Consider the following 25,074-nt stretch of genomic DNA (forward strand, 5'->3'; position numbering starts at 1 on the left):
CAGGAACATTCAGTACTAAATCTACAGTATGCTGCGTTGAAACACTGGATCACTGATGAGCTCTCTTCCAGTGTCACCAGTCTGTAAAAATAAAAGGTTGTGACCTTTTAAATTTTGCACAAAAAGGAATACCCCATGACTCTCCTCAATGGAACCACCACACCTATTTATGTATTTCATAAGATTTATACTCTGCTTGTATTCCTTTCTTTTTAAAAAAAATAAAACAGTAAAAATCCATAAAAACAACTCTCTAAATCATTCAAAACAATTTATAGGATCAGAAATTGACTTCAGTCTTTTTTTTTAAAAAAAAATCAAACCAGAGCAATAATTAACAGCACAACCCTATGCATATTAGCTTGAGGTAAGCCACACTGAACCCCGTGGAACTTATTTCTGAGTAAACATAGGGCTGAGTTGTAATAATCTAAGCCTGAAATCCTATGCATACTTGCCTAGGAATAAGTTTCATTTAACTCCTTAGGACTACTTCTGAATGGATATGCATAGGATTGTGTTAGACTCAATTCAGATTATCTTCCAAGTAAGGCAGTATTTTTTATTACCACAAACTGGGTTACACTTTGACGATATGGATAGTAGAAAGTACAGTGTTTCTGCTCATGAAGGAGTCCTAATGCTGTTATGTTAGGCTCAGACCAAGTCTTCCTCTACTTTTGTTCTAATCGTCATCCTGACTTATTCACTGCCCCAATCTTGTTTTTATATTAGGCTTGTTGTGTTAGGTCAAGATGATTGGCTAGCATGTGTTTTGTTTTGGTTTTTGCCTAATAGTATAACCTGTTAGCGGCTTTTATTAAAAGGGCTTTTTTTGCCACATATGTTAGTCATGCATATGCTCAGCATGAACTTGTTGTGAGGGAAGATTAAGTGGAGGGGTGTTGAATGGAATGTTGGATGAAGTGAGAGTGAGTGACAGGTATATTTGGGTCGGTTAAGAAATTATACTTTGTGGGTGTGACTGTGAGAAAGCCAGAAAAGGACTGGAAAAAAGGAGAAGAGAGATATGTAACAGTGTATTTTGTTTCAATTTATTTATTTTATTTTATTTGTTTTATTTTATTTTAGGTTTTGTTAAGGGTAAATGCATTCCATCAGTATAATGAAAGATCAGGGGTCAATAGGTTCTACAATTTTTTTAGTTTAAAAAATGTCTCAACAAATAGATTTGAAACTTGCCAGTACAAGAAATGAAGATTTGAGGACTGTCCGTGACAAATTTGGGGTAGAAAATATAAGAAATGGCTTATTCTGAATGAGTTAAAGGGTATTATGTGTTTTTCTTCTACAGAATTTGCCAGGGTTGTTCTCCATAAAGATTTCTTCCTGTGCACTGTGTGCTTTGGAAAATGGGCTGCTGATTTAGGTCAAAAGGAATGTCTAGTATTTGCTTTCACCTATGAGTTCTGTAATATTGTTATTAAAAATGCTTTTTCCTGGCCAATGTTAGTCAATGGACCTATTATTCCATTTCTTAGCCTCTGAAGTACAAGATTCTCATAGAATAGGCCTCACTCTTGAAGAGCTTACAGGTCAGGTCAGCCAAGAGGTGAGATGTTAGGTGTGAAAGGACAGGTAGAAGAAATCACAAGAGATGAGTAAAAATAGTTTGTGAGGCATGGAGGAAAGGGAAATGTCTTCACAAAAAAAGGAAAAGATTTAGGTGGTAACACTGTGCTGTATCTGCTGAATTTCTTTGTTCTCCATTCCAGCTTTTGAAGACCAGCCTTACCAGTGCTGGCCACCACCCACCCACCCTGCAAATTCAAGCCGCCTCCTGCACCTTCAATAACTATAGAATGTGCAGAAATTGGCTAGAGTGGTTGTAGGGCATGGACACCAACATTGTACTAATTGCACTTGTAATGCAAAGGTAGTGGTGAAGATCGAACTAACTACATAACTAAAGAATACCATACCATATCAATGTTGCCTAAATTACACACCTGCAGCTTAGCTTTTGTAATTTCCTGACATTTTGGAGCTTGTGTAAGGATGGAAAGCCCTTAACACAACATATTAAAGCAAAATACTTTTCGTTTATTGAACAAACACTCAAAACTGGAATTCTGCCATACCATGAAAAGGGAGAAGGAATCCCAGTGAAGTACAGTGATACCCTATTGGCCAGGCACATGGGTACTCTTTGGGAAATAAGCTCTTTAGGAAACAACTGCCACCTCAAAGGTCCTAACTATTTGGCAATGTGTAATTTCTCTCTCTCTTCCTCCCCCCTCCCTCCACAATTGTTTTACCTCAAATGAAAGGCCCTTGTTTCGTTTTTGTTTCAATTACAGTGCAAGTTGGAGTTTCATGCGTGCACATCTGGCAAAAACATTGCAGCTCGCTGTGAAGGGCCTTGCCCATGCCTTCCGGGACAGGAAAGTCTAAAGCACAAGGCTGAGAAAACTGGTGAGTTGATCTGTTGACTTTGATATAAAATGTCTTTCTAATTACTTTTGCTGTTGGTATGCTGTCCAGTCCAATCCATATTTACTCCAAAGAGAGATCCACTAAGTTCAGTGAGACTTACCGTACTTTCAAGCATATGGCTGTTCTATGTGGTGGCAATAGAATTGCAAGTCCTGGGGCTGTTTTGTTATGACTTGTGAAGAACGTGGAAAAGGCCTCTAGCCCAAGCATTCTGGAATCCTAGATTAGTGATTTTCAAATACTGAATGGGTCACTGGAGCCTTGCAGTTGAATTGAAATGCTACTGCAAGTTCATGTGAAGGGTAGTGCATCAGAAGAAGGTGGCAGGAATGTGTGTAACAGCTTTGTCAGTGTGGGAACCAAGGGCTGGGCTGCGAAGAGAAAAAATGCAACCTCCTATTGGTAGAACCCTCTGCAGAAATTTTCTGACTTTTTTAGACCATTTGTCTTTGACTGGTGTTTTGGGACACGCTATACAGCGAAATCCTGTACATGTCTAGAAGAAAGTCCTGTTAAGTTCAATGTGGAGCTTACTCTCACGTAAGTTCTGTAGTATAAGATTGCAGTCTGAAAGTGGGTTGCAGCACTATCACCATGCAAATAAATGTTTTAAAATTAGGAAGTGGATCACCAAATGCATGTTTCAGCTAAAGGCAGCCCCTGAGTCTACTAAGAGTTAGGACTACTGTTCTGCATGAGTTCTAAGAACATTTCTTGTTTCTCAAACATTCAGTGTGTCTCAAACTTTGTGAAACACCATCAACAGGTGTGTTAAAAAATACTAACTGGGCAATCAGCAGAGTGGCTAACCCAGAGACCATTGCAGCATTCCCAGCTAATGGAATAGAAGAAAACAGAGTGTCCATGTCTATCCTAAGCCTTCACTTATTGCCACCTCCACCAATGGCCTCTGGTTTTCCTCTCTCACGTCACTAATGAGCCCAATGAGGACACATGCCAGCCCTGTTTAGGTTTCTGCATCATTAACACAATGAGGGTTTGTGAGGATGAGCACACTGGCGAATAACCCATCATTGCCCCTTTGCCCTACATTAGTTCAAAGAATAACTTCTGGGTAGGGAGATTTTTCTACTCATGTAGGTTCCTTGTGTGATTCAGAACCCTGATTTTCCAAGATTCTAAATTGCGCACTGAAAATTGTAGAAAAAACAACCTATATCTAAACGGATATCTTTATTGTATTGTTATTTTTTATTGTTTTTTAGACCCAAGGAAGATGATATTATGCTGCAGCTATTGTTCTAAATAACAGCATTTAATTTGGCTGCTCCTCTTAAAGAATGCATTATTATTTCCCCTGTTCACCACATTTTATCAAATTTTGAGAAAGCATTTTCCATGGTATGGTCACCCAATATTACACATGTGTTTAGTAATCCCTGATGTGGCTGGGATGATTTTGGAAAAAAACCTCACTGATAAATTGCCACATTTTTATTTTCTTTTTTTCTTCTCTTAAACAAATACACATGCACACCCATTGCCTCACATTATCTGCTCTCTCTATGCCCTTTCACATGCCCTTATCAGAGGCTGTATCATATTAATAAATCTCCAGTGACATTTTAAGCTCACAATTTCATTCACATAACAGAATAAATTCTAATAACCGTTAGGTTGATAAATGCAATTTGACAGGATGTACGTATTCAGCAGGGCAAGCTTTTGTTTTGCTTGAATCTCTGATTAGTTAATTCTGCTGTGCAGAGCACATTGTGATGTGTTCACTCTCTTTCTGGAAACACAACTTCTCAAGTGATTAAGACAATAATTATTTTGGAGTTGGTTCTCTTAATGACGATCCTGTATGTTACTCTCACAATTAGTGCATGTGTGTAACTGATCTACCCATTTTTCCAATCACTGTACTGCTCTTTTATGTGGCCTGTGGCCAATGCACGTGTCAAAATCCACACCCATGACGTTTTGGGCTTTAACTGATTGTCCCAAGGACTCAAAAGTGGCATGGACTGCAAGGCCAGCTCCTGTAGTAAACTGCAGTGGTAGAAATGAGGGCCTTCTTTCCACCCCCACTACAACCAATGTGTTCTGTGGATTCACCGATGCCTGTAAATAATTAAAGTTATGGCCTAGTGATATTCCAAGACTGGGGCCTGCCTCTTTCTTGCCAGTCACAATACAAAGGTGTTGCTTATCTCAGCCATCTCACAAAGGTGTCAGGTTTTCTTCTTCTGGCAACCAAGGTAGGCAGCAGTGACCAGAAGCAGATTGGCTAGTGGGATGGAGCTATAGCAATAGCCTCCCAGCAGCACTGTTGTGGCTGCCTACCAGAATAGAGATGGTGAAACAGAGAGTGGCACCAATCCAACACTCCTACCACTATGCTCACACAGCCCCAACCTCAGTTCTGCCTCGCTCTCCCTTCTTCCAGTAAGCAACAGCAGTGCCACTGCTATGAGGCTTTTTCTCCTGCTACACCCACCTCTTGCAATGGAGGTGCCCACACAGATCAATATTGCTGCCTCTGTTGGCTAGGGAAAGCAGATGGCTGCTTCTTTTGAATAACTAAGAACTGTGGACGGAAGAACTGTAACGAGCATCCTTTTCTTTGAGAAGGGCCAGAGCTCAGTGATGGAGTATCTGCTTTGCATGCAGAATGTCCCAGATTTAAATCTATGGCATCCATAGATAAAGCTGAGAAACACAACTGCCTGAAACACTGTAGAACCACTGCCAGTCAGTCCAGACAATATTGAGCTAGATGGACCAATGGTCTGCTCATGGAGGATATATTTCTCTGGCCAAAACTGCTGGGATCAAAAAAAACTTGATGTGGCTTATTGCTGGTGGTTGTGCAATTCCTGCATCTCTAACATTGCCTTTGAGACCTAGCCTCTGCCCACTCGCAGTATCTCCCTGATCACACCCACCCACCCACTTATGCACAGAATATTTTATAATGTCTCTCCCTATAAAGCTAGCAATTTGGTGTCCTGCCTGCAGTTCTGTTATGTAATTAGCATAGTCCAGTTTGTGCTGAGGTAATGTAAATAGAAAGTCTCTCAGAGATTAATTTATTTTCTCAATAAGAGTGTCAGGTACAAAATTCCTTTAACTGAAATTTGCTGACAGGTGATGCAGTATTTCCATCACTTATGAGAAGCTGAATTTGTGAAATCTATTCAGACATGACCATATTGCTAAGCAGAAATAAAAGAAGGCAGTGCTGAAACCGGTGCTTCAATAGAGGGATGTTAGTGGGAAACTACTGAACAAAATTACAGTGCCAGGGTTCTGAGCAAAATGGAAGCATGCCTCACCAAACTGCTGCATAAGCTTTCTTAATCCATTTATATGAGTTAAATATATGTAATTTTAAACTTCTAATTTCCAGGCTTCCACCTTGTTCCGCATATGTGCACTTAGTTGAGCACAATTATGATTCTAAGCTAAAGGTATAAAGAAACATTTAATCTCCGGGGTGCTATTAGATTAGTCTTAAAAAACAAAACAAAAAAAATGCCATGTGAATGAAAAACAGAGAGAACAGTATCGGTGTGGCTTACCTGAGGGGGGATCTCAGATGATATTATTGGGAAATGTTTGCAATTTAAGCAACCACCATCTTACAGATCTTTCCCTTCTACTCAAAATTCTGTTGTGCAATTTTATCCCGCCCATGTGGCTTCATAATTCATGTCTTTTTCTAGTGGCAAGAGATCCCACTATAGGAAAGCAGCTAACACAACTCCCACCAGGGTGAATGGGGCCTGACAGGTGTGCTTTGAAATAAAACATTGCTTTTAGTAACTTAGAGCATCTCCATGGAGCCTCAGATCAGAGAATCAGAGCTTCAAACTTAGGGGTGCAAAACAGCCTGATGGCCACCTTCCAATGGCCGCAGGCCAGCGGGGCAGCACCAAAGGCAAAAGTGGGCATAGGAAGGAATGTGAATCTTACAGTAGGCTAGTTTCTATCCACACTCACATACCCTTCTCTGTCCTCCAATCAGGCAAGCACATTCCACTTTCACCTTGATGGGAAGTCAGTGGCTCTGGTGGGAAGTGGCAGCTGGATTTGGCATCCTTATTTAGAATCTGAACGGATCCACCATTGCAGCTTGTGGTATGGCACCTTGGCCATACCAAGTCTGGTGCTGATGGTGCTGCAGAGCTGGCAAGGACACCATGAACCTGACATGGAACACCTGCGGTCCACAAATGCTTCCTGTTGCATGCCAAGGGGTGACAGGAATGGAGAAACAGGACCTTGGACAGTACCATTGCAGGCCCTTACTGCTAACTAACATTTGATGTGTGGTGCAGGAAATTTGGTGTAGCTCATTCATTTAGTCTGCAGCTTTCCTGGGAGTAAGGAAACCAGTATGCCCTGCATGAGACAAGATTATATAGCACTGGCCTGATTTAGCTGCAGAGACCCATACTATGAATGATTTGATGGAGCTAAATTTGTAAAAATTATGCTGCACATCTTTCATGGGTCTCTTTCAGGATCTATTTTGCAACCCCCATTGAGTTGACTGGAAGTGTATTAGCTGCAGTGCCTGATTGATTACAGTTCTGGTCTGAAGAAGGGTAAACTGGACTAATAATTTCTTTAATAATAGCTCCCTGTTAACATCAGCACCCAGTATCGCTAAGGCATTCACATCATAATAATCATTTCATTTGAATTATAAGATGGTAAGAAGGAAAATTAAAGGACGATTTGTCACTGTAATGATATATGCTCTCTGCATTGTCTAGTATTCTGCAGTAAAATCTTTGAAGAGACAAGCAAATTGTATTCTTTGGTCCCTGTGTTTTGAAAATTGGATTTTGCTCAGTTCTCCAAGAAGCAAAACCCTCATAGTGATGCTGTATTACAAATGGCATATTTTTAAAGTGAAAGCAAATGTTTAATCCACATTCTCTGCCTGCCTGCCTTTTTGTGGCACACAAACTTTGAAGTTCATCAAAACATGGGGTCTGTGCTTCATTATTAACAACAGCACCAGGCCTTACAGTCTGTTTTGGTGACCATTTCCAACTCAGCTGTTGAAGGATAAAGTTTTATTTGTAATCAGCTCTTGTTAGCTGCCCTTTCAGACAGTATGCCCCTGCTTCCTGCAACAAATTCAGTACAGGAAATATTTCAGCAAGGCAAGGGAATGAATACTGAAGTTTAAAACAAGAGTCTGTGGTCATTTAATAGTGTTGGAGAGGTTCTAGTCCAAGCCTATGTGCTAAGAGAGAGTTAATCACAGAGCAGTACTTGCATCCCTATCTACCCACAAATCAGCACCACAGTGTGTTGCAGAGAGAGAAAATGGAATGGGGCAGGGTATCTCATGAATGACAGTAAATATTATGGAGCTGGTCCAAAGTTCCTTGGTTGCTCTGATTTGGTATTCATTCATTTATTAAACTTTTTAAATTGCCCTTCAACCAAATGGATCCCAGGGCAATTAGCAAGATGATGATGAGACACCAGCTGAAAAAAAAAGTTAAACAAATTATTGAAACAACACTGCAAGATATAGCAGCAAACATAAAGTGGAGCTTAAAATGCACAACCTTCACAACACTGGACATTCTAACCAGTTTTCATCAAAAGCCAGATGAACAGATGTGTCTTGATGCATTGTCAGAAGCCCAGGAAAAAGGAATTCCACAGCCAGAGTGCCACTACTGAGAAGGCCCTGTTCTGTGCAACCACATAAGGGACAATCCCTGCTGGTGAGAAGAGAAATGCCCCTTCTGCTGATCTCAGAGCCAGATAGGGGAAGGTGTTGCATCAGATCCCAAACTAATGTGAACTTCTTAAATTGAGCCCAGTAGCATTTAGCCAGCCAATGCAGATGTATCAAAATAAATGTAACATGATTCCATACAGATGTGCTAGTCAGCATCCTTACAGAAGAATTATGCACTACCTAAAGTTTTTGGAATGTCCTCAACCCCACATAGAGCACATTGCAGTAATTTGGATATTAGAGTGTTGAGTAAAGACTCCTCGGCTTTCCAGACCCAGGGCCCACCTTATCATATTTGTGTCTCTAAGTCTTCTGCCATTATGGAAAAATGAGAGTTCTAGAGAGTTCTTCATGTGCCACTGGAGGGAAGCAGATGAGCATCACTGAATAAGTCTCTTACTGGCAGTGTTGCAGCTTCTGTTGAACTACTGTAATAGCAATTAAGCAACAGAGTAACTTAATTTGCCATTGGTATGTTTGTTTTGTAAGGCTATAAAATTGGCACAATTGTAATTGGCACAAGTACAAAGCTACAGTTGTAGTTTTGCTGTTTTCATTTTCTTTTGTTTCTCACAAACTTTTATCAGAAGGGGAACAGAATGTGTATTACAATAAATTTCACAAGCATCTATTGTTATCACAACTTCAGTTTGAGGCACTAGGCAAAACTTTTTTTTTTTAAGCTCTCTCAAGCTCTTAAATAAGTGACATTTCAGTTCCATAAAGTTAGCGTATAATACAAGAAGGGGCAATACTGTAAATTAAGCGATGACCCTTAAAGAAGAAACAGCTGGCAATCCCAAAGGAATATACCTTGGAAAGTGCTGAATTTTAAAATGGCAATCGGTGTACTCGGCAATCTGTTTTTATGCCCTTCTGTAACCTCCGTCTCCAGACTAACCTATAACAGTACTTCCTATGTCTTTCTAACTTTGCGTTTTTTAGCGTGTCTAGGTGGTATTATACTATACTTTTAAAAAATACCAGTTTCTGTGTGTATTTCATTTGTCCGTGGATATATGCAATAATTCAGCAACAGCAGTCTTTACGACACAACATTTATGTGACTACACCAACAGCAGTAAGTGGCAATGGGGCAGTTTCCTCCATTGCACCTGAGGGCACCAGTTATGGGGGTGCAGGATAGGCCATGTGATACATACAGCTCTGTCCTCTGACAAGAGTGTACATCCAGGGGGTTTAGGTACAACATTCAGAGGGCAGTGCTTGCCACCTAGCATCCACTGTCTGAGATGGTTCCTTACTCTGCCTAAAGGTAGGCCCAGTCCAGCCCCTTCCTGCTTTAATTCATATCAGGAAAATGGGGGGAAAGAAGCATTTGGGCCATACAGGTCTATGGCATACCGATCTTCCAACTTCCTGTCTGAAAGTCCAGTCATTGTAGAAGAATTCAGATACAGCTTATATTGATGACTTCCCCTCTAAATGTTACACACTAAAGTGCACATCCTGTTCACGGTGGAGTGACTATCCTATTGTTTGTGCTCAACAACCTGTCTTCTCCTTTATTGAGTTGCAAGTCAGCTACATTTTATGAGCTAATCAATGACAGTTAACTCATTTCCATTCAATTTCAATGGAATTTCTTTAATCAGCATTATTTACCTAACATCCATCAGAATATAGTAAGTGGTTGTGCTGTATTTCGGAACCAAGAGAGAAAAAATTTCCCAGACATAAAATCGAAATGTCATGAGCCTAAATACTGCAGGATGACATAAAATTTTAGGACTTCTGCTCAGAAAACTTTGACAGGCCCTAGAACAGCAGCTTTATCTTTCTTTTTTAAAGAAGGTATTATAGAAAGGAGAAAGAGGAGCCTTCAAGAATCTATACATTCAAGTAACCTACACCAACTCAAGCTAAATTATTGGGCTAATTCCCCTTTCAATACCATTATTTTTTTATTTTTTTTAAAATATTTATTAAGATTTTCCAAATACAAAAATGCAAAAGTAATAAACAATATAACATATATCATAACATATTATCAAAACTTCTTTGGACTCCCTCATGTCTCCCGCTCCCACTTGCATCATTACAAAACTTTTTCCAGCAATTTATCAACTTATTTACATTCTTAAGTCTTATTCATTTAATTTAGTCTGATAATTCTCCAAAAAAATTATATTTTCCTCAATCTCATTTATCATCCAAATTACGTCTAATTTAGTGGTGCTCAATTATTTATGATCTGGCATCCTTTTTAACATTCAAACCAAATTACAGTGTTTTTGTAAATAAATCCTGAATTTCTTCCAGTCTTCTTCAACCCTTTCCTCTCCCAGGTCTCGGATTCTGCCGGTCATCTCTGCCAATTCCATATAGTCTATCAGTTGCATCTGCCATTCTTCCAGTGTGGGTAGATCTTGGGTTTTCCAATGCTTGGCGATGAGTATCCTTGCTGCCGTTGTTGCATACAGGAAAAAAGTTCTGTCCTTCTTTATCACCCTCTGGCCGACAATACCCAGGAGGAAGGCCTCTGGTTTCTTAGGGAAAGTATACTTAAATACCTTTTTCAGCTCATTATATATCATTTCCCAGAAAGCCTTCACTCTAGGGCAAGTCCACCAGAGGTGAAAGAATGTTCCTTCAGCTTCTTTACACTTCCAACATTTATTATCAGACACATGGTATATCTTTGCAAGCTTGACTGGGGTCATGTACCACCTGTATATCATTTTCATTACATTTTCCTTCAAAGCATTACATGCAGTGAAGTTCAACCCAGTGGTCCACAACCTTTCCCAGTCTTCAAACATAATGTTATACCCAATATCCTGTGCCCACCTTATCATAGCCGATTTAACCATTTCATCTTGTGTGTTCCATTTTAACAGCAAGTTATACATTCTTGAAAGTACCTTAGTCTTAGGTTCTAACAATTCTGTTTCCAATTTCGATTTCTCCACTTGGAACCCTAACTTTTTGTCATTTTTAAAAACTTCTTTAATCTGAGCGTAGTGTAACCAGTCTCGCACTTTATCCTTCATTTTCTCCAAACTCTGCAATTTCCAATTGTCTCCATCTTTTTCTAGTATTTCCCCATACTTTGGCCATTTGGCCTCCATATTGGGTCTTTTTCGGGCCTTAGCTTCCAGAGGTGATAGCCACCTTGGAGTTTTATTTTCCAGTAAGTCTTTATATTTTGTCCAGACATTAAACACTGCTTTTCTGACAATATGGTTCTTAAAGGCCTTATTGATCTTAACCTTGTCATACCATAAGTATGCATGCCAACCAAAAGCATTGTTGAAACCTTCCAGATCCAGTACGTCAGTGTCTTCGAGAAGTAGCCAGTCTTTTAGCCAGCAGAAAGCTGCGGCCTCATAGTACAACTTTAGGTCTGGCAGGGCAAAGCCCCCTCTTTCTTTCACATCGGTTAGTATCTTAAACTTAATTCTGGGCTTTTTGCCCTGCCAGAAAAACTTAGATATATCTCTCTGCCACTTCCGGAAGCACTCCGTCTTGTCCACAATCTGTAGTGTTTGAAACAAAAACAACATTTTTGGCAATACATTCATCTTGATAGCAGCAATTCGGCCTAACAAAGAAAGTTTCAATTTTGTCCAACTGTCTAAATCTCTCTTAATTTCTGACCAACATTTTTCATAATTGTCCTTAAATAAATTCAGATTTTTTGCTGTTATGTTTACCCCTAGGTACTTTACTTTTTTAACCACATTTAATTCTGTCTCTCTCTGAAACCGTTCCGACTCTGTATCTGTCAAATTTTTCCCCAATACCTTGGTTTTCTGTTTGTTTAATTTAAATCCCGCCACCCGACCAAAGTCTTGAATCAATTGTAATACTCTTTTCGTACTAGATTCTGGCTCCTGCAAGGTCAAAACTAGGTCATCTGCAAAAGCTTTAAGTTTATATTGTTTCGCTCCGACCCCCTTTCAATACCATTATTGTGGTGAAGAACTGTAAAGCAAATTTCTGAACAGCCAGTGCTCGGACCACAGTTTAAATCAAAAGAGCTTTAATAATCAGCATGTTTTGAACATATGACTCAGTTACATAAGTGTTATGGCAGTCACCTGTCTTCCACCTCGAAATGCCACAAAACCTCTTAACTGAAAGTTCCCACCCAACTTTCTTCATGAGTTTGGGAGATTTTGCCCTAAAGCCTTCCTAAAAGCTCCTATTAATGATGCATTTGAGTCATATCTTCAAAGGACACCCTACAGAATTAAACAACGGCCCTTCTATTATACTGCTTTGGCATATGTGGGCTGTTCATGGCTTTCCAACTTTCTCTTTGTCTCACTTTTTTACTTTTTTGACTCATATTTCAACATACGGTAATTGTTAGAGACTATTCAGAGAAGCTTAAGAATGAAGCTTAAAGTCCTCAAAATTCTTATAGCTTCAGTGGGGTACGTTTTATAAAAAATGGTTCCCAATTCCAGCACATTATTAATGCTCTTCATGCAGCTGTAACTTTGTCTGTGCCTGATGCGGCACTCACCAATATTATACCAAACTGTTGGCAGATCATAATGTTAATTTGAAAACAAATGCTTTAAATGCTCTTTCTCTATGTGCCATTGTAGGTGTTTTATTCTGGAACGCTGGCTGCCTAATAAGCTTTATTGCATTTCGAAGCATAAACCTGGAATTGATCCTGCTCTTTGTAATGCTGTTTTTCCCAGAGGGGATATTAATACTTTACCAAAAGAAAATAAATTAAAATAGGTTTGTTTACTTTCAACAGCCCATCAAAGGAGCTGTTTCACTTGGTATGAATGAGATTGTCTTTTACACGAAGGTGAAATAGAGAGCCAAAGTGTACTTTTCAGGGGCTATTTTGCATATTGAACTGTCTCAAAGGTATTCACAGTAAGTTATAAAACACTTATGTAAGACTAGACTAGGGGTGGACAAACCTGTAAGTCTGGGTTTTTCTCCATTCTCTTTCTCTCCCCCCCCTCCCCCCAGTATTTGGGGTAAAAGCCTGTGTACTGCAATTTTGCCGGTTGTGTGTGTATTTTGTGGGCACTTTTCATTAATACAGTGGTACCTCGGGTTACAGACGCTTCAGGTTACAGACTCCGCTAACCCTGAAATAGTACCTTGGGTTAAGAACTTTGCTTCAGGATGAGAACAGGAATCGTGTGGCCATGGTGTGGCGGCAGCAGGAGGCCCCATTAGCTAAAGTGGTACCTCAGGTTAAGAACAGTTTCAGGTTAAGAACGGACCTCCAGAACGAATTAACTTCTTAACCCGAGGTACCACTCTATACATTTTCAGTATGCATTGTTTGGGTGGGGGACTAGAAAACATGAAATTCAGAGCAATGTGAATTCAGGAACCAATGAAATAATTAATAATAATAATAATAATAATAATAATAATAATAATGCTCTAGGGGTTCTCCAGACCCCTCTGAACCAATTTCAGGGGCAGTAAGGCCACTCAGGGGGAGAAGAGGGGAGAAGTCTTGCTGCACTGGTGGAAATCTGTAAGCAGGTTTTAGATAGCAGGACTAGTTTGTTGATTCCTGCCCATAACATTTAGATTGGGCTCAGAGTATTATTGAAGATTAATTTCAGAGTACAAGCTTTCATAATTAAAACAAACCTGACTATTAGTATCACTTCACATGTTGCATAAAATGTTTGGAATGTGGCAAATCTGCTCTAGGAAATACATTATCATACTATAGATGCACACTGCTCAAAGAGCATTGACTGGCTCTGACTCCATGTTGAGTGTACACTCAGTGGCAAATCTGGGTTCTCCTTTGCTTCTGTGAAAAATGGTCCCTACCATACCTCCCAGAACTGCTTCACAATTGCTTTCTTCAAGGGTACATTGTAGAAGGTTTTACAAGCAAAAAGTGGGAATGCAAAAACATAGTGTGCATCAAGTTATGTGTTCCTAGAGATACACTTGCAAAGAGGCAGGGTTGATTGTGTCTCCCTTCCAAAGGAACACTAGGCATTTACTTGACTTATTGGTAAAAGATTGGAGATTGTGTGTTCAAATCCTTCAGATGATCCAGTTTCCTGTAGACTCCCCTGAACTGTGATTCTGAAAAGGAAAAGGAGAAGGAAAAACACTGCCGGGTTAAACTGCAGGTGACAGTCTTCTCAATGACTCTGCTGATCAATGGAAGTAGTAGCAAGGAGTATTAAGCCTTTTTCTGTTTCAATTGAGCCTTATTTGAGCAACAAGGTCTTCCTGATCCGTGGTTATTCTTAAGTGATGACTCCTCTTTGATTCTGTCTCCTGATATTTCCTACAGTTCTGATATGTCTCCTGATTTGTCTGCTGGCTCTGACTTGCTCTTCAGTTCTAACTCTTGGCTGGGCCCATGGCTCTTGGCAGACTGTATATGAAAGACAGTATATATCACATACCTGAGAACAGTGATGTTGCTGCTAGGATGTTATCAAATATTTTGGAAGAATGTGCATGCGTCCTGATAAACAACAACACATAGGTTATATATACGGACAGCTGAGATTCCCAGTTGTCACAGTTCCTAGAATGTCCTTGGGAAGGTGTCATGGCCTTATGCCCTGGCCAGCGATTATTGTAATCGAACCAATATGATGGTAGAGACCTGAGCAGAAAGACTATTTAGAACAGATTTTATTAAAGCAAAGCATAACACTGTGATATGATAAATTTTAAAATCGTAAGTTTCGTAACTTTAAAAATAATTTATGCTGCATATACACTTTTTATGGCTCAGCATCTGTTCACATTACAACTGCTTCAACTCACAAAATTGGAGATAACAAATTCTGTACAGCTTAGGAGTTGACTGATCAGTGAGTTACTCCTATGGTGTCTCATAATGATGATATTTTGATGCCAGCTCATCTCAACACTGGAAGATTTGAATATTAAAATAAAAGATTGCCAGTTTGGGGGCACGATTCAACTTCATGAAGATGGAAGCAATTTTGATCCTCCAGCAAACAAAATGCCTTGTTAGGCCTCAGGATTTGACCTCCCCCCAAGAAATTTCTCAAATAATGAGATTGTAATTTACTTAAGCAAAGTTGATAATCATGAAACTTCTCAAAGGTATAACAAAGACAAGATTATCAATTGACTCTTGTTATCTCGTTGCCTTTCATGGTTTTGTTAACAGTACACATACTGAGTAAGAAATATCATGGTAGCTGGCATGGAGGAGGACTATAAATTATGTCAACCCACAGTACCACACGAAACAAATGAAGACAAGTGAAACTCAATGATTCCAAGGGTCCATACAAACCTTTACATTTGTCAATAAGTCTGAAGTTATTATTTCAAGTAGTTTTAGATTTGGATTAGTTATGGTCAGAACAAGACATCCAAACCATACTGTTTTCTAGGAGAGGATCACTAACAAAACAATCCTATTGTCAGGAGTCAATCTGACATAGACTCTGAGACTATCTCATCCAAGGAAGAAGCTTGTGACTCCATAGAAAGCCCCAGCTCAGTTCACCTTGTGTTATGGATACCTTGTCTGGGACCTGAGATAAGCCCCTACACCATGTCATGGGTCCACACAGGACCACAGATGCTAAGATGAAAGTGGGTCTCAGTTCTGGTCCTTATGTAGCCAAAATGATACCACCTGTAGAGGAGAGATCAGCATGCTTGAATGAAGTACAAAGGACCCTCCTATGACCAGGGGCCAAGGAAGGGGACGGAGACGGACCGTCCCAGGTGCCTTTGCTGAGAGGGGTGACATTTGGCAGTCATGGGGGAGCAGTGCACCAAATGTCTGCCATCGGCGACTCACTCCACCCCTGTGGGTGGCTCACTCTGCCCCTGGCTGCAGGGCGCCCGTCCCTCTCCATGCACCCGAGCTCTTATCCCGTGCCTGGGAGGGCCCCCTCCATGCCCTGCCCCCCTCGGGAGCACACCCACCTTGGGCAGTGCGGCCATATGCTCCATCGCTGTATATGACCAGAAACAAATCCTAAGGAGGCGAACAACAATGCTGCAAAACTGTCCAGTGAGGACTGTGCATGCTCTGTGGGCACAGAATGTCAATTGAGTATTGCCAGTTTTTTTTGGGGGGGGCAGTGAACCATGGGGGAGGGGGGTGGAATGAAGTGGCTGGAGCCCTTGACAGAACTGAAAGGAAGTATCCCCACACTGCAATTTTTTGTGGCAGCTCCCAGTTGCACTTCCAGATTCCAGTGTGCTAGATAACAATAGTGTGCACAGCACAATACATGTGAATAAAACTTAGTTCATATTATCTTAGTGATGTTAACTCATGGATATAGGCACAGAACCAATTTAAGAATAGAAAATGAGCATACTGGAGCTGACATGCCAGTTGCCTGTTTCCAGGGGAGTAAAGTGGCCCCTTTGTTGTGGAGATTAATACGTACTATTCTAAGACATTGTTTGCATCTATTATTTCTGTTGGCTGGTTTTTGATCCCTAAAGTACTGGGATAAAAAATGCACTCTTCTTTGCTTGCGAGCACTTCCAAGCGCAGATGACAACAACATCCCAGTGAGTCGCTTATTTCAATTCTGGTATTTTAACTTAACTGAAGGAGTACCACAGCTAATGGAAATATTCCCCAAGCCTTGGATTATTGTACACGCCAATTTAGCAGCCTCAGGCTCTGAAAATATGGTTTGAATAAAAAATAATATTTTAGGAGTTTTAATACAGGCAATGATTAGATGTGCCTTGCCCCAGCAAGCATCTTCATAATTTTCAAGTCAATTTATTTTCCCTGATAGAAGGCTTTGAGTACTGTGTGAGACAGTTCTTTTAGCAATAGAAAAGAGCACAGAAAGATGGAAAACAATATGGACTCTGAAGTTGTGTCTGTAATGTTGCATGGATTATGCATGGAGATTTGCCCTAGTGGGATATTATTGTAGAGATTTAAAACAATCCTTCATGCCCTTCAAAGAAAACTACTTTAATTCAGATTCTTTGCTCAGTGAGGTTCTCTGATGTTAAACCCAAAAGGAACATGTTTATCAACTGTTTTGGTGGGTGCAGAGGCAGGCCGGGGCCGGGAAGATAGTAGGGAAATGGCTGTTCCATTTTTCACTGAAAAGCAGTCCCATGTGTGAGAGCTTTTAAACCTTTATTTTGAATCTCTGGACACAATGCTAGAAGTAATGACAGAAAATAGTGCTTTTGGTGACTTATGCAAGTGTGCCTACCCTATGGAATACTAATACATGCAGCATATAAGATATAATTAGCAGGGCTGCCTGGTTAATTAGTTTTAAAATGTATACAGTATATATACATTTTTTAGTTTTGAAAAATGTATATATTGCTAATGTATTCCCCCTCCCTTTAGTTTTAATGTATCTATGTTGGGGGAATTTCAAGTTGCTTTGGGTTGCCCTGAGCATGATAAAGTGACTAACAAATTTAATTAATAATAACGCATATATAAAACATTTTAGCAGTGATGAGCGAGTATAAAACCACAGTTAAATCTGAGAAAGATATAAAAGCAAACATCTTGTGGGAGCTCTACAAACCTTTACATCAAACTTGCCCTTTCAGAAGAAAAGAGGGTAGCCATCCCTACTCCCCCAAGCGGTGAAATGAAATATGATAGCCAGTTTTCAAACAGCTTGTCAATCTCTCCTATACATACACAAGTTCGTTCTCTGCTTGAGAGATAACAGAACTAGATATGGTTCAGTCTGTCATATTCTGAGAAATTGCTGTTCGTCAGGCCCTCACACCTGAGGTGCTCTGTTGTACTATCTAAGAGAAATATTTTTAGCTAACGATTCATCTCTGACTCTGGACTTCAGCTGCAGTAATGTGAGCAGAGGTGCCTGCTATACAAGGAGACCTGGTGTAACTAGTCTGAGAATCAGAGAGATTGCCAGATCATCACATTCAATCATTATGGCAGAATTGCTAAAGGATAAGACTAGGGAAGCAGACTTCACTTTTCTTCAGCTAGTTCTTCACTCAGTACCATAGTACCGTTTACCTGACATAATGTTTTCCCTCTACAGAAAAATAAAATAACCATGAAAATAACAGAATGCAAATAAACATGAATTTTAAAGGAGGGATCGGTGATCTAGAGACTAGAGTGCTTCGTGATCTCTTCTTCAAATCCGTGTGGATATTGTGCTCCTCCAGTGAAATGATTTTCCCAAAGAAGAAAAACATTTGAAACAGAATCAGTCCACAAAGAACGATTATATTCCCATGAGCAATGCCATGTGTTCTTGACAGCATAGCTACAGTGGGTACTTCTCCCTCTGAAAGAATCCCATGTGGCACCAACTCACCTGGGAGATGATGCTATGGAGCAATTGAACTTGTAGCCTTGGAAAATAGCTGTTGTTGATTCTCAGAAAACAGTGCTGCAGGTTTAAAGTTGTAGAGCAGGGCTGATGATTGTTGCAATTGTGCACATACATCAGGTTATCCCTTTAAGAGTGTGTCTTCATGAATAGCCTCCAAAAGGTAGTTTCAAAAAGAAGCTCAGTGTACTTGGTGTGGATGTGTCATGTTTAGCAATTTACATTGAGCACAGTATATTCTTAGACTAATTCTGTGTGTGTGTGTGTGTGTGTGTGTGTGTTAGAGAGAGAGAGAGAGAGAGAGAGAGAGAGAGAGAGAGAGAGGTGTCTCTAGGCTCTTCAGAATTGTGGGATAATTGCCATTTGTTTTTCTCCTTCAACTTTTTGCTCTTTTGAAAACAACTAGCATTCCGCAAGGGGATTTCAGTGATGAAAGGTAAAGTGAAGACTCCACTGGCAATTGGATATTTTGGCTTGGTAGAGTCATTGCTGCTTGAAAGAGAAATTGGCTTCCCTAGAGAACATGTGGGCAATAAAGAAATAAAGTCACAGATGAGTTTGTATAAGAGCACATAAAAACTCACCCCTTTTGTCATAGTCATCTATGTGGGGAAACAGAGAACTAAATGGCTCACTAGTAGCATGACCGTTATATTTGTTTAAGTCATTTTACAAATCCACACCTCTTTTAGAAGTGTTTATTTCCCTGAGGAGACAAGCAAAGGGTTCTGTCTTACAAGTCAAGTATGCCAGCCTGTAACAGGATTAAATGGTGCTTTGCTGTTGGACTGAAGTATGAAAAATGCCCTTAGCATTAGGTCAGGATGTGAGGAAGTACTCTGGAGAAATCAAGCTGACCTGGGGGCTACAATTTTAAGCCTTGCCAGAAGATGTCTGTTTGGGCTTTCAGAACTGCTTAAGGAAGTTAGAGATCTAAAAATCCCCTTGGTGATTAGGTTAAATATGCCTTTGATAGTCCAACTGTTAATGTGTTAGTTTGTAGTAGCAAAATAATACTAGGTAGTTAACAATTCACAAAGATGTGACCTTGTCTTAATTATCCACTGGGTTGTTGGTGCCTACGGCTTTAAATGCTCCAAGGCATTTGTTGGATGTATGCTTCCCTGATCTACCGTGGGTCTGTTTTGCCCACCCCCATGGTCAGCAAGAACATGTGAATGGGAAAGAGGATAGGCAAGAGCACTTGAACAGATCTGCCCCGGAAAATCTCAATGTTGAACTAACCCAGGGAAGCGTTTCTGATTCCCATCTTGCTCCTTGATCGGAACAAGAAGTGATTGTACATATTACCATATTTTTCCGTGTATGAGACTATCTTTTTTGACCCAAAAATGAGGTTCAAAATTTAGGGTCGTCTTATACACGGGTAGTGCTGAGGGGGGACAGGTGAATGATTTTTTGGCACGAGCCCAAGATTGTAAGCAGCAATTGGCCACTTGATTGTTTGGGGGGGGGGATGCTGAAAATCACTCACCCATCAGAATGCAGCACACAACCGCTCGTGTCGCTTACAATTGCCGCTTCCAATCTCGGGCTCGCACTTAAAATCTCGGGCTCGCACTTCGTTCCAGCGGGTGAGCAATTTTCGGCATTTGCCGCCTGATTGTTGGGGGGGGGGATGCCAAAAATTGCTAACCCACCAGAACTCAGCACACAACCACTTGCATCGCAGCTGCCCAATCGCTGCCATTAGCCCTCTCAATTCTACTGCGGCAGCCAATAGACAGCTGCCCTTGTCGCAGCAAGCGGGAGCGTGATTGGCAGCTGCTGGCGGTGAAGAGGCAGCTGATAGGTGCTTTCTGCGACATAAGCTCCAAGTGACTGTGGAGGCCAATTCTGGATCCACACGTCCTTCCACAGTGGGGACATTCGTTTCTGGGTGGGAGTTGATCACGGTATGGATTTGCCAAGTGTGCCTTCTTCCTAGCATGCTTCTTCCTTGCGTCCTGAGTTCAAGTGTCTTCAAAGCCCATGACACTTTTGGTAAAGGCTGTTCTCCAGTTGGCACTCGCAGGCCAGTGTTTCCCAATTGTTGGTGCTTATACTACATTTTTTTTTTAATGTGCCCTGAGACAGACTTTAAACCTCTTTTGTTGACCACCAGCATTACACTTTCCATTTTTAAGTTCGGAATAGAGCAATTGCTTTCGAAGACGATAATCAGGCATCCGCACAACATGACCAGTCCAACGAAGCTGATGTTGAAGAATTATTGCTTCAACACTGGTGATCTTTGCTTCTTCCAGTACAGTACACTGGTATTAGTTTGCCTGTCTTCCCAAGTGATGTGTAAAATTTTTCGGAGACACGGTTGATGGAATCTTTCGAGGAGTTGGAGATGGCATTTATAATGCGATGTTGAACACATTTTATTGTCTGCATGCAACATCCCACCCTCCTCCTCCTGGCCACTTCAGGCTCAGAAATTGTGTTGTTTCATGCCTGCACCCTACTCCACTCCATTTACATGCTCCATCTCCCAGTGTTTTTGGTTTTGCAGTCACTCACTGTGTTTTTTATGTACAATATATACATATGTAATAAATCGGCTTTTTAAAAAAGGAAGGAAGGAAAAAGAAAGAGAGAGAGACTGGACATACAGGAGCAGCTGATGAGTAAGTTGTTGCTTGATAAAAAAGAAAACAGCAGTCCAGTGTGAGCAAAGTTTGATCACACCGGAAGCATTTGTGGCAAGACAATGTGCTTTGAAGTGACAGCAGTGTTCCTCAGCCATATTCAGGTGGTCTTGCCAATATTAAATTCATAGGTTTTGAAAGTACAAAATGATACTATTTCCTTCAACAGGCTTTGTGAAGGAATGTAACTTTTCAGTTATTTCTTAATTCTGTTTTTGTTTGTAAAAATGGTTGTCTTTAGTTAGAGCAGGAGTGGAGAACACCCAGGCCTCACTAGACCACATCTCTTCCCCCAGGCCACACGCCTCACTGGTCCAGATCTGCACCCTCTCAAGTATTTTTGCCTGGCTAGAATGTGTTCTTGAACTAGATGGGTGGTGGAGAAGCTATCGGACATGAAAGTCATGTACAACATGTACTGAAAAGACTAGGTGGCTCCTTTCCTGGGGATCAAGGTAATCTGTCCATCCTCAGTGAATTTAACATGAGAGACTCCTATGCAAGAGTCAGAAGCCCCCCTTCAAATGAGCCCCACCATTTGGTCCCTCCCCAACTTCCCATCCCCACTGGCTCCATCCTTGCACATCGGGTAGAGAGTGTGAAGGGAAGAACCTAAGCATATTCAGTTGAATATGCATTGGCTCTTCCATGCAGTTCAGAGCCCACTGTGATCAGGCTTCCCAGTCAGATACAGTGTGATCTGGGTACCTCTTCAGACCTTCTGCCCAATGTATGACGGTCTGAGGGTGTTGATGGAGCTCCACTCTTCCTCACATACCTTCTTGGAATACAGGGTGAGGTTAACTTCTGAAATAGCCTGAAGCAGACTGCAGCAACAGTGGTTTATGACCCCAAAGTATCAGAATGCACCAGGCGTTTAGAGCTATTATTAGTTAGCTAACTCTGGCAATGCAATATTGTAATGTGGAAGGTGACCTTAGGAATTGCTATGATGGAGTGTGTCAGGTGCTGTAGTGCTACTATCTAACTAAGCATGGTTTCACCCTTGGGTTACATAGGCCTTCAAACATTGTATAATCAAATAATACACCCATACAAATATCCAGTGACATTTTTATGACTTACGGTTGAGGAAACTGTTTTCTTGTCTATGCATTTATTTGTTATCTTTTTACCCTGCCTTTCCTCTCATTGGAACCCCAGGTGGCATACATGTGGTATAAAATATATAGTATTTGGAGGGTTGGTGCGTGGATACAGATAACTGAGATGTGTGTGTGTTCAGACAAAGAGACAAAGCAAATGTTCACAAGCTGCTGTGGGTACTGTATGCATGTCAGGGAGCTAAAGTTATAAAGGCACAATATAAGTGGTTGCTCTGCTCTGAATAGTACTTTAGGTTTAGAAACCAAACTCCTACCTTTTTGTTGGAGCTAATTGAGCCTAAACTGTCCCCAAAGGAGCTGGGCAAAAATGGAAATGAGAGAAAGGTGATTAGATGTTACCGTGATGGTGTACAACAAAAGCTGATAGCTATCAGAATGGAGGATGGATATTCTTCCATCACTACTTCAGTACAACAATAAAGGAAATCACAGTGAGATCATATAATTATGTTGCTAATTATATTGTTTCTCATGTTAGCAACACAGAAATCTGTGCAACATAATGTATCCTGGATTGACTTGGAAAGGAGCCAAATGCAGACAATCTTATAGTCATGTTTTCTTTTTCCTCCTGCCACTTTTATTCTGTTTCTTTTCTCAGTACTATGAACCAGTTCACACATGAGAAGGCCCAGCCATGGGTGCCTTGGGAGTGTGCAGGTCCCCCACTGGGTTTCAAGCCAGGCCTGCAGAGAGATGCCATTCAGATGAGTTGCTGCCTTCATATCAGATATAGATAGATACAGATATGCCCTGATTTTTGCAAACCGGGGTTTCTCATCTAGAATAAGTGCAGCTCCATGTATTTCACCCATGGTGTATATTGCTTTGCAAATGTACCACCTTTTAATATAATTTGAAATAAAGAAGACATTCCAGTGTGAGAAATTCTGAAACAATAACAAAACAGTAATACTGTAATATTGTGTTCTGTGGAGCTGTGTGTTCTCTCTCTCTCTCTCTCTCTCTCTCTCTCTCTGTGTGTGTGTGTGTGTGTGTGTGAGAGAGAGAGAGAGAGAGAGAGAGAGAGAGAGAGAACCTGACAAGTCGACCCAAAAACTCATTTGGTACTACCTCCTTTTTTCCTCAGTAAATGTCTGTATCGCCTCCCAAATTCTTAATTATGATATGGATAGTTAGATAGTAAAATTAATAAAGGCAAAGGCAACATGAAAGGAAAGAAGGAATTGCTGTACCACTGTATTTTTAAACTTCCTGGAAGATCTGAATTTATGATCAGTATACTATCCAGTTAATGTAATACAACAGGTGTGGGGAACCTTTGTTCCTCAACTACAACATTGTTGCCGGCCATTGGCCATGTTTTTCTGGGGCTGATGAAAGTTGTTGTTCAGCAAATCGATTCCGCTTCCAAGTAGGACCGGGTTGCGCTCGGGCCACCAAGTCCCCAAGTCCTCAGCGTGGTGCGGGGTAGCATCCAGCGTCACACTGAGGGTGTCCCAGCCACGCCATTGTTTTTGGAGAATGCAGTACAGATCACAAGGCATCACCTGCAGGTCAGCAAATGTCCCCACTTCCCACTATAGTAATACAAATAAGTAGAAGCTTGTGGTGGTGCCCATGTTCAGTGCTGCTGCTTCACATATGTATGCTTTTATATGTGCATGAAGCCACAACAGTCTACACCAGGCATCCTGATTTTTAAGATGATCTGCTTGACGTGAATGTGAATGTCTATCATGCAAGCAAAGTTCAGGAAGCTGCAGAGTGAGTAAATAATGATGTGTGCTTAAGTTCCCTGGATGCTTATTATTTATCTATTTAATATGCTTTAAACAGCCTTTTGAATATGTAATCAGGGAAGCCAAAGAGAGATTAAAGGGTGGACCTTTCCCCCTCTTTCTATGCATGTACATCAGGTCATTTTTTTAGCACTTGCTCTGAAGCACTTATCCCACCCACACAGCTGTTGACCATGGCACTCTTCACATTGGCAGTTACCTGGAGGTGATAAGAGAAGCATCCCTAATTATACCTGTCAAAGTGCATGAGGCTAAGAGTAATCTCAAAACACATTCTAAAAGGATGAGGCCTTCTTGTGGCTATAATATGCACTCACCATTCAGTAAATAGCTGCCTTTGTGAATTAGGATGACATTCAAGATCCTCAATCTGCCCCTGAGCTGCCTCTCCCTCTTATTTTCCTTCTAACCCATTAAGGCAGACGTTAAGCAGTTCTGAAATGCTGTGTGTGAAAAAAGGGCACACATTCTAGGAGCAAATTGCAGGGTGTCTATATGACCTCAAAGGTTCACTGCTGTCATTATCTTTTCATCTCAGACATGAATGTCATCATCGTAGAGATTATGCTGGATGACAGATTTACCTGCTTAAATACAGAAATGCCGGGGGAAAGAAATAACAGCCTGTTTACCCATCAATTTAAAAGCAGAGTGTGTGGAGATTTGTACTTCATTTGAGCCAGGTGTGAGGTTCCTACCTGTACATGATTTTTATTGAATGTTTATAATTCAGGAGCAATACCTATAAGTAAGTAAAAAAGAAAACCCAGTTTGGATGAAACTCTTCAGTGATTGTTTGTCTTGATTGTGTGACAAGTTTCAATCAATTGCCTTCAGTTCCAAAAATATGCTTTTGAGCTGGGGAGGCAATCAAGAGCAGTGACAAATATGCTTCAGGGAGGGGGGAGATTGTTTTGCAGGGTAAATAGTTCTGTAGAAAACATAATGTTGCTTTGTTTACCAGCCCCACTCCAAAAGCTGAAATTGCTGAGTAAGGGATATCAGTTTATTTAGCATGTGTTCCATTCTCCAACACAG

The 25,074-nt window shown here is 40.7% G+C and overlaps 1 protein-coding gene across 1 annotated transcript in view; it reads left to right on the forward strand.

Annotated features, from left to right (window-relative positions):
• The window catches only part of SPOCK1 (SPARC (osteonectin), cwcv and kazal like domains proteoglycan 1), a 396,972-nt gene that overhangs the window by 317,656 nt on the left and 54,242 nt on the right, over positions 1–25,074 (forward strand). The window contains 1 exon segment of the mRNA XM_079968135.1: positions 2,322–2,436. Within this exon segment, the coding sequence (XP_079824261.1) occupies positions 2,322–2,436 (115 nt within the window).

The sequence above is a fragment of the Podarcis cretensis genome (genome assembly GCF_951804945.1).
Source record: "Podarcis cretensis genome assembly, chromosome: 2".
Taxonomy (NCBI): Eukaryota; Metazoa; Chordata; class Lepidosauria; order Squamata; family Lacertidae; genus Podarcis; species Podarcis cretensis.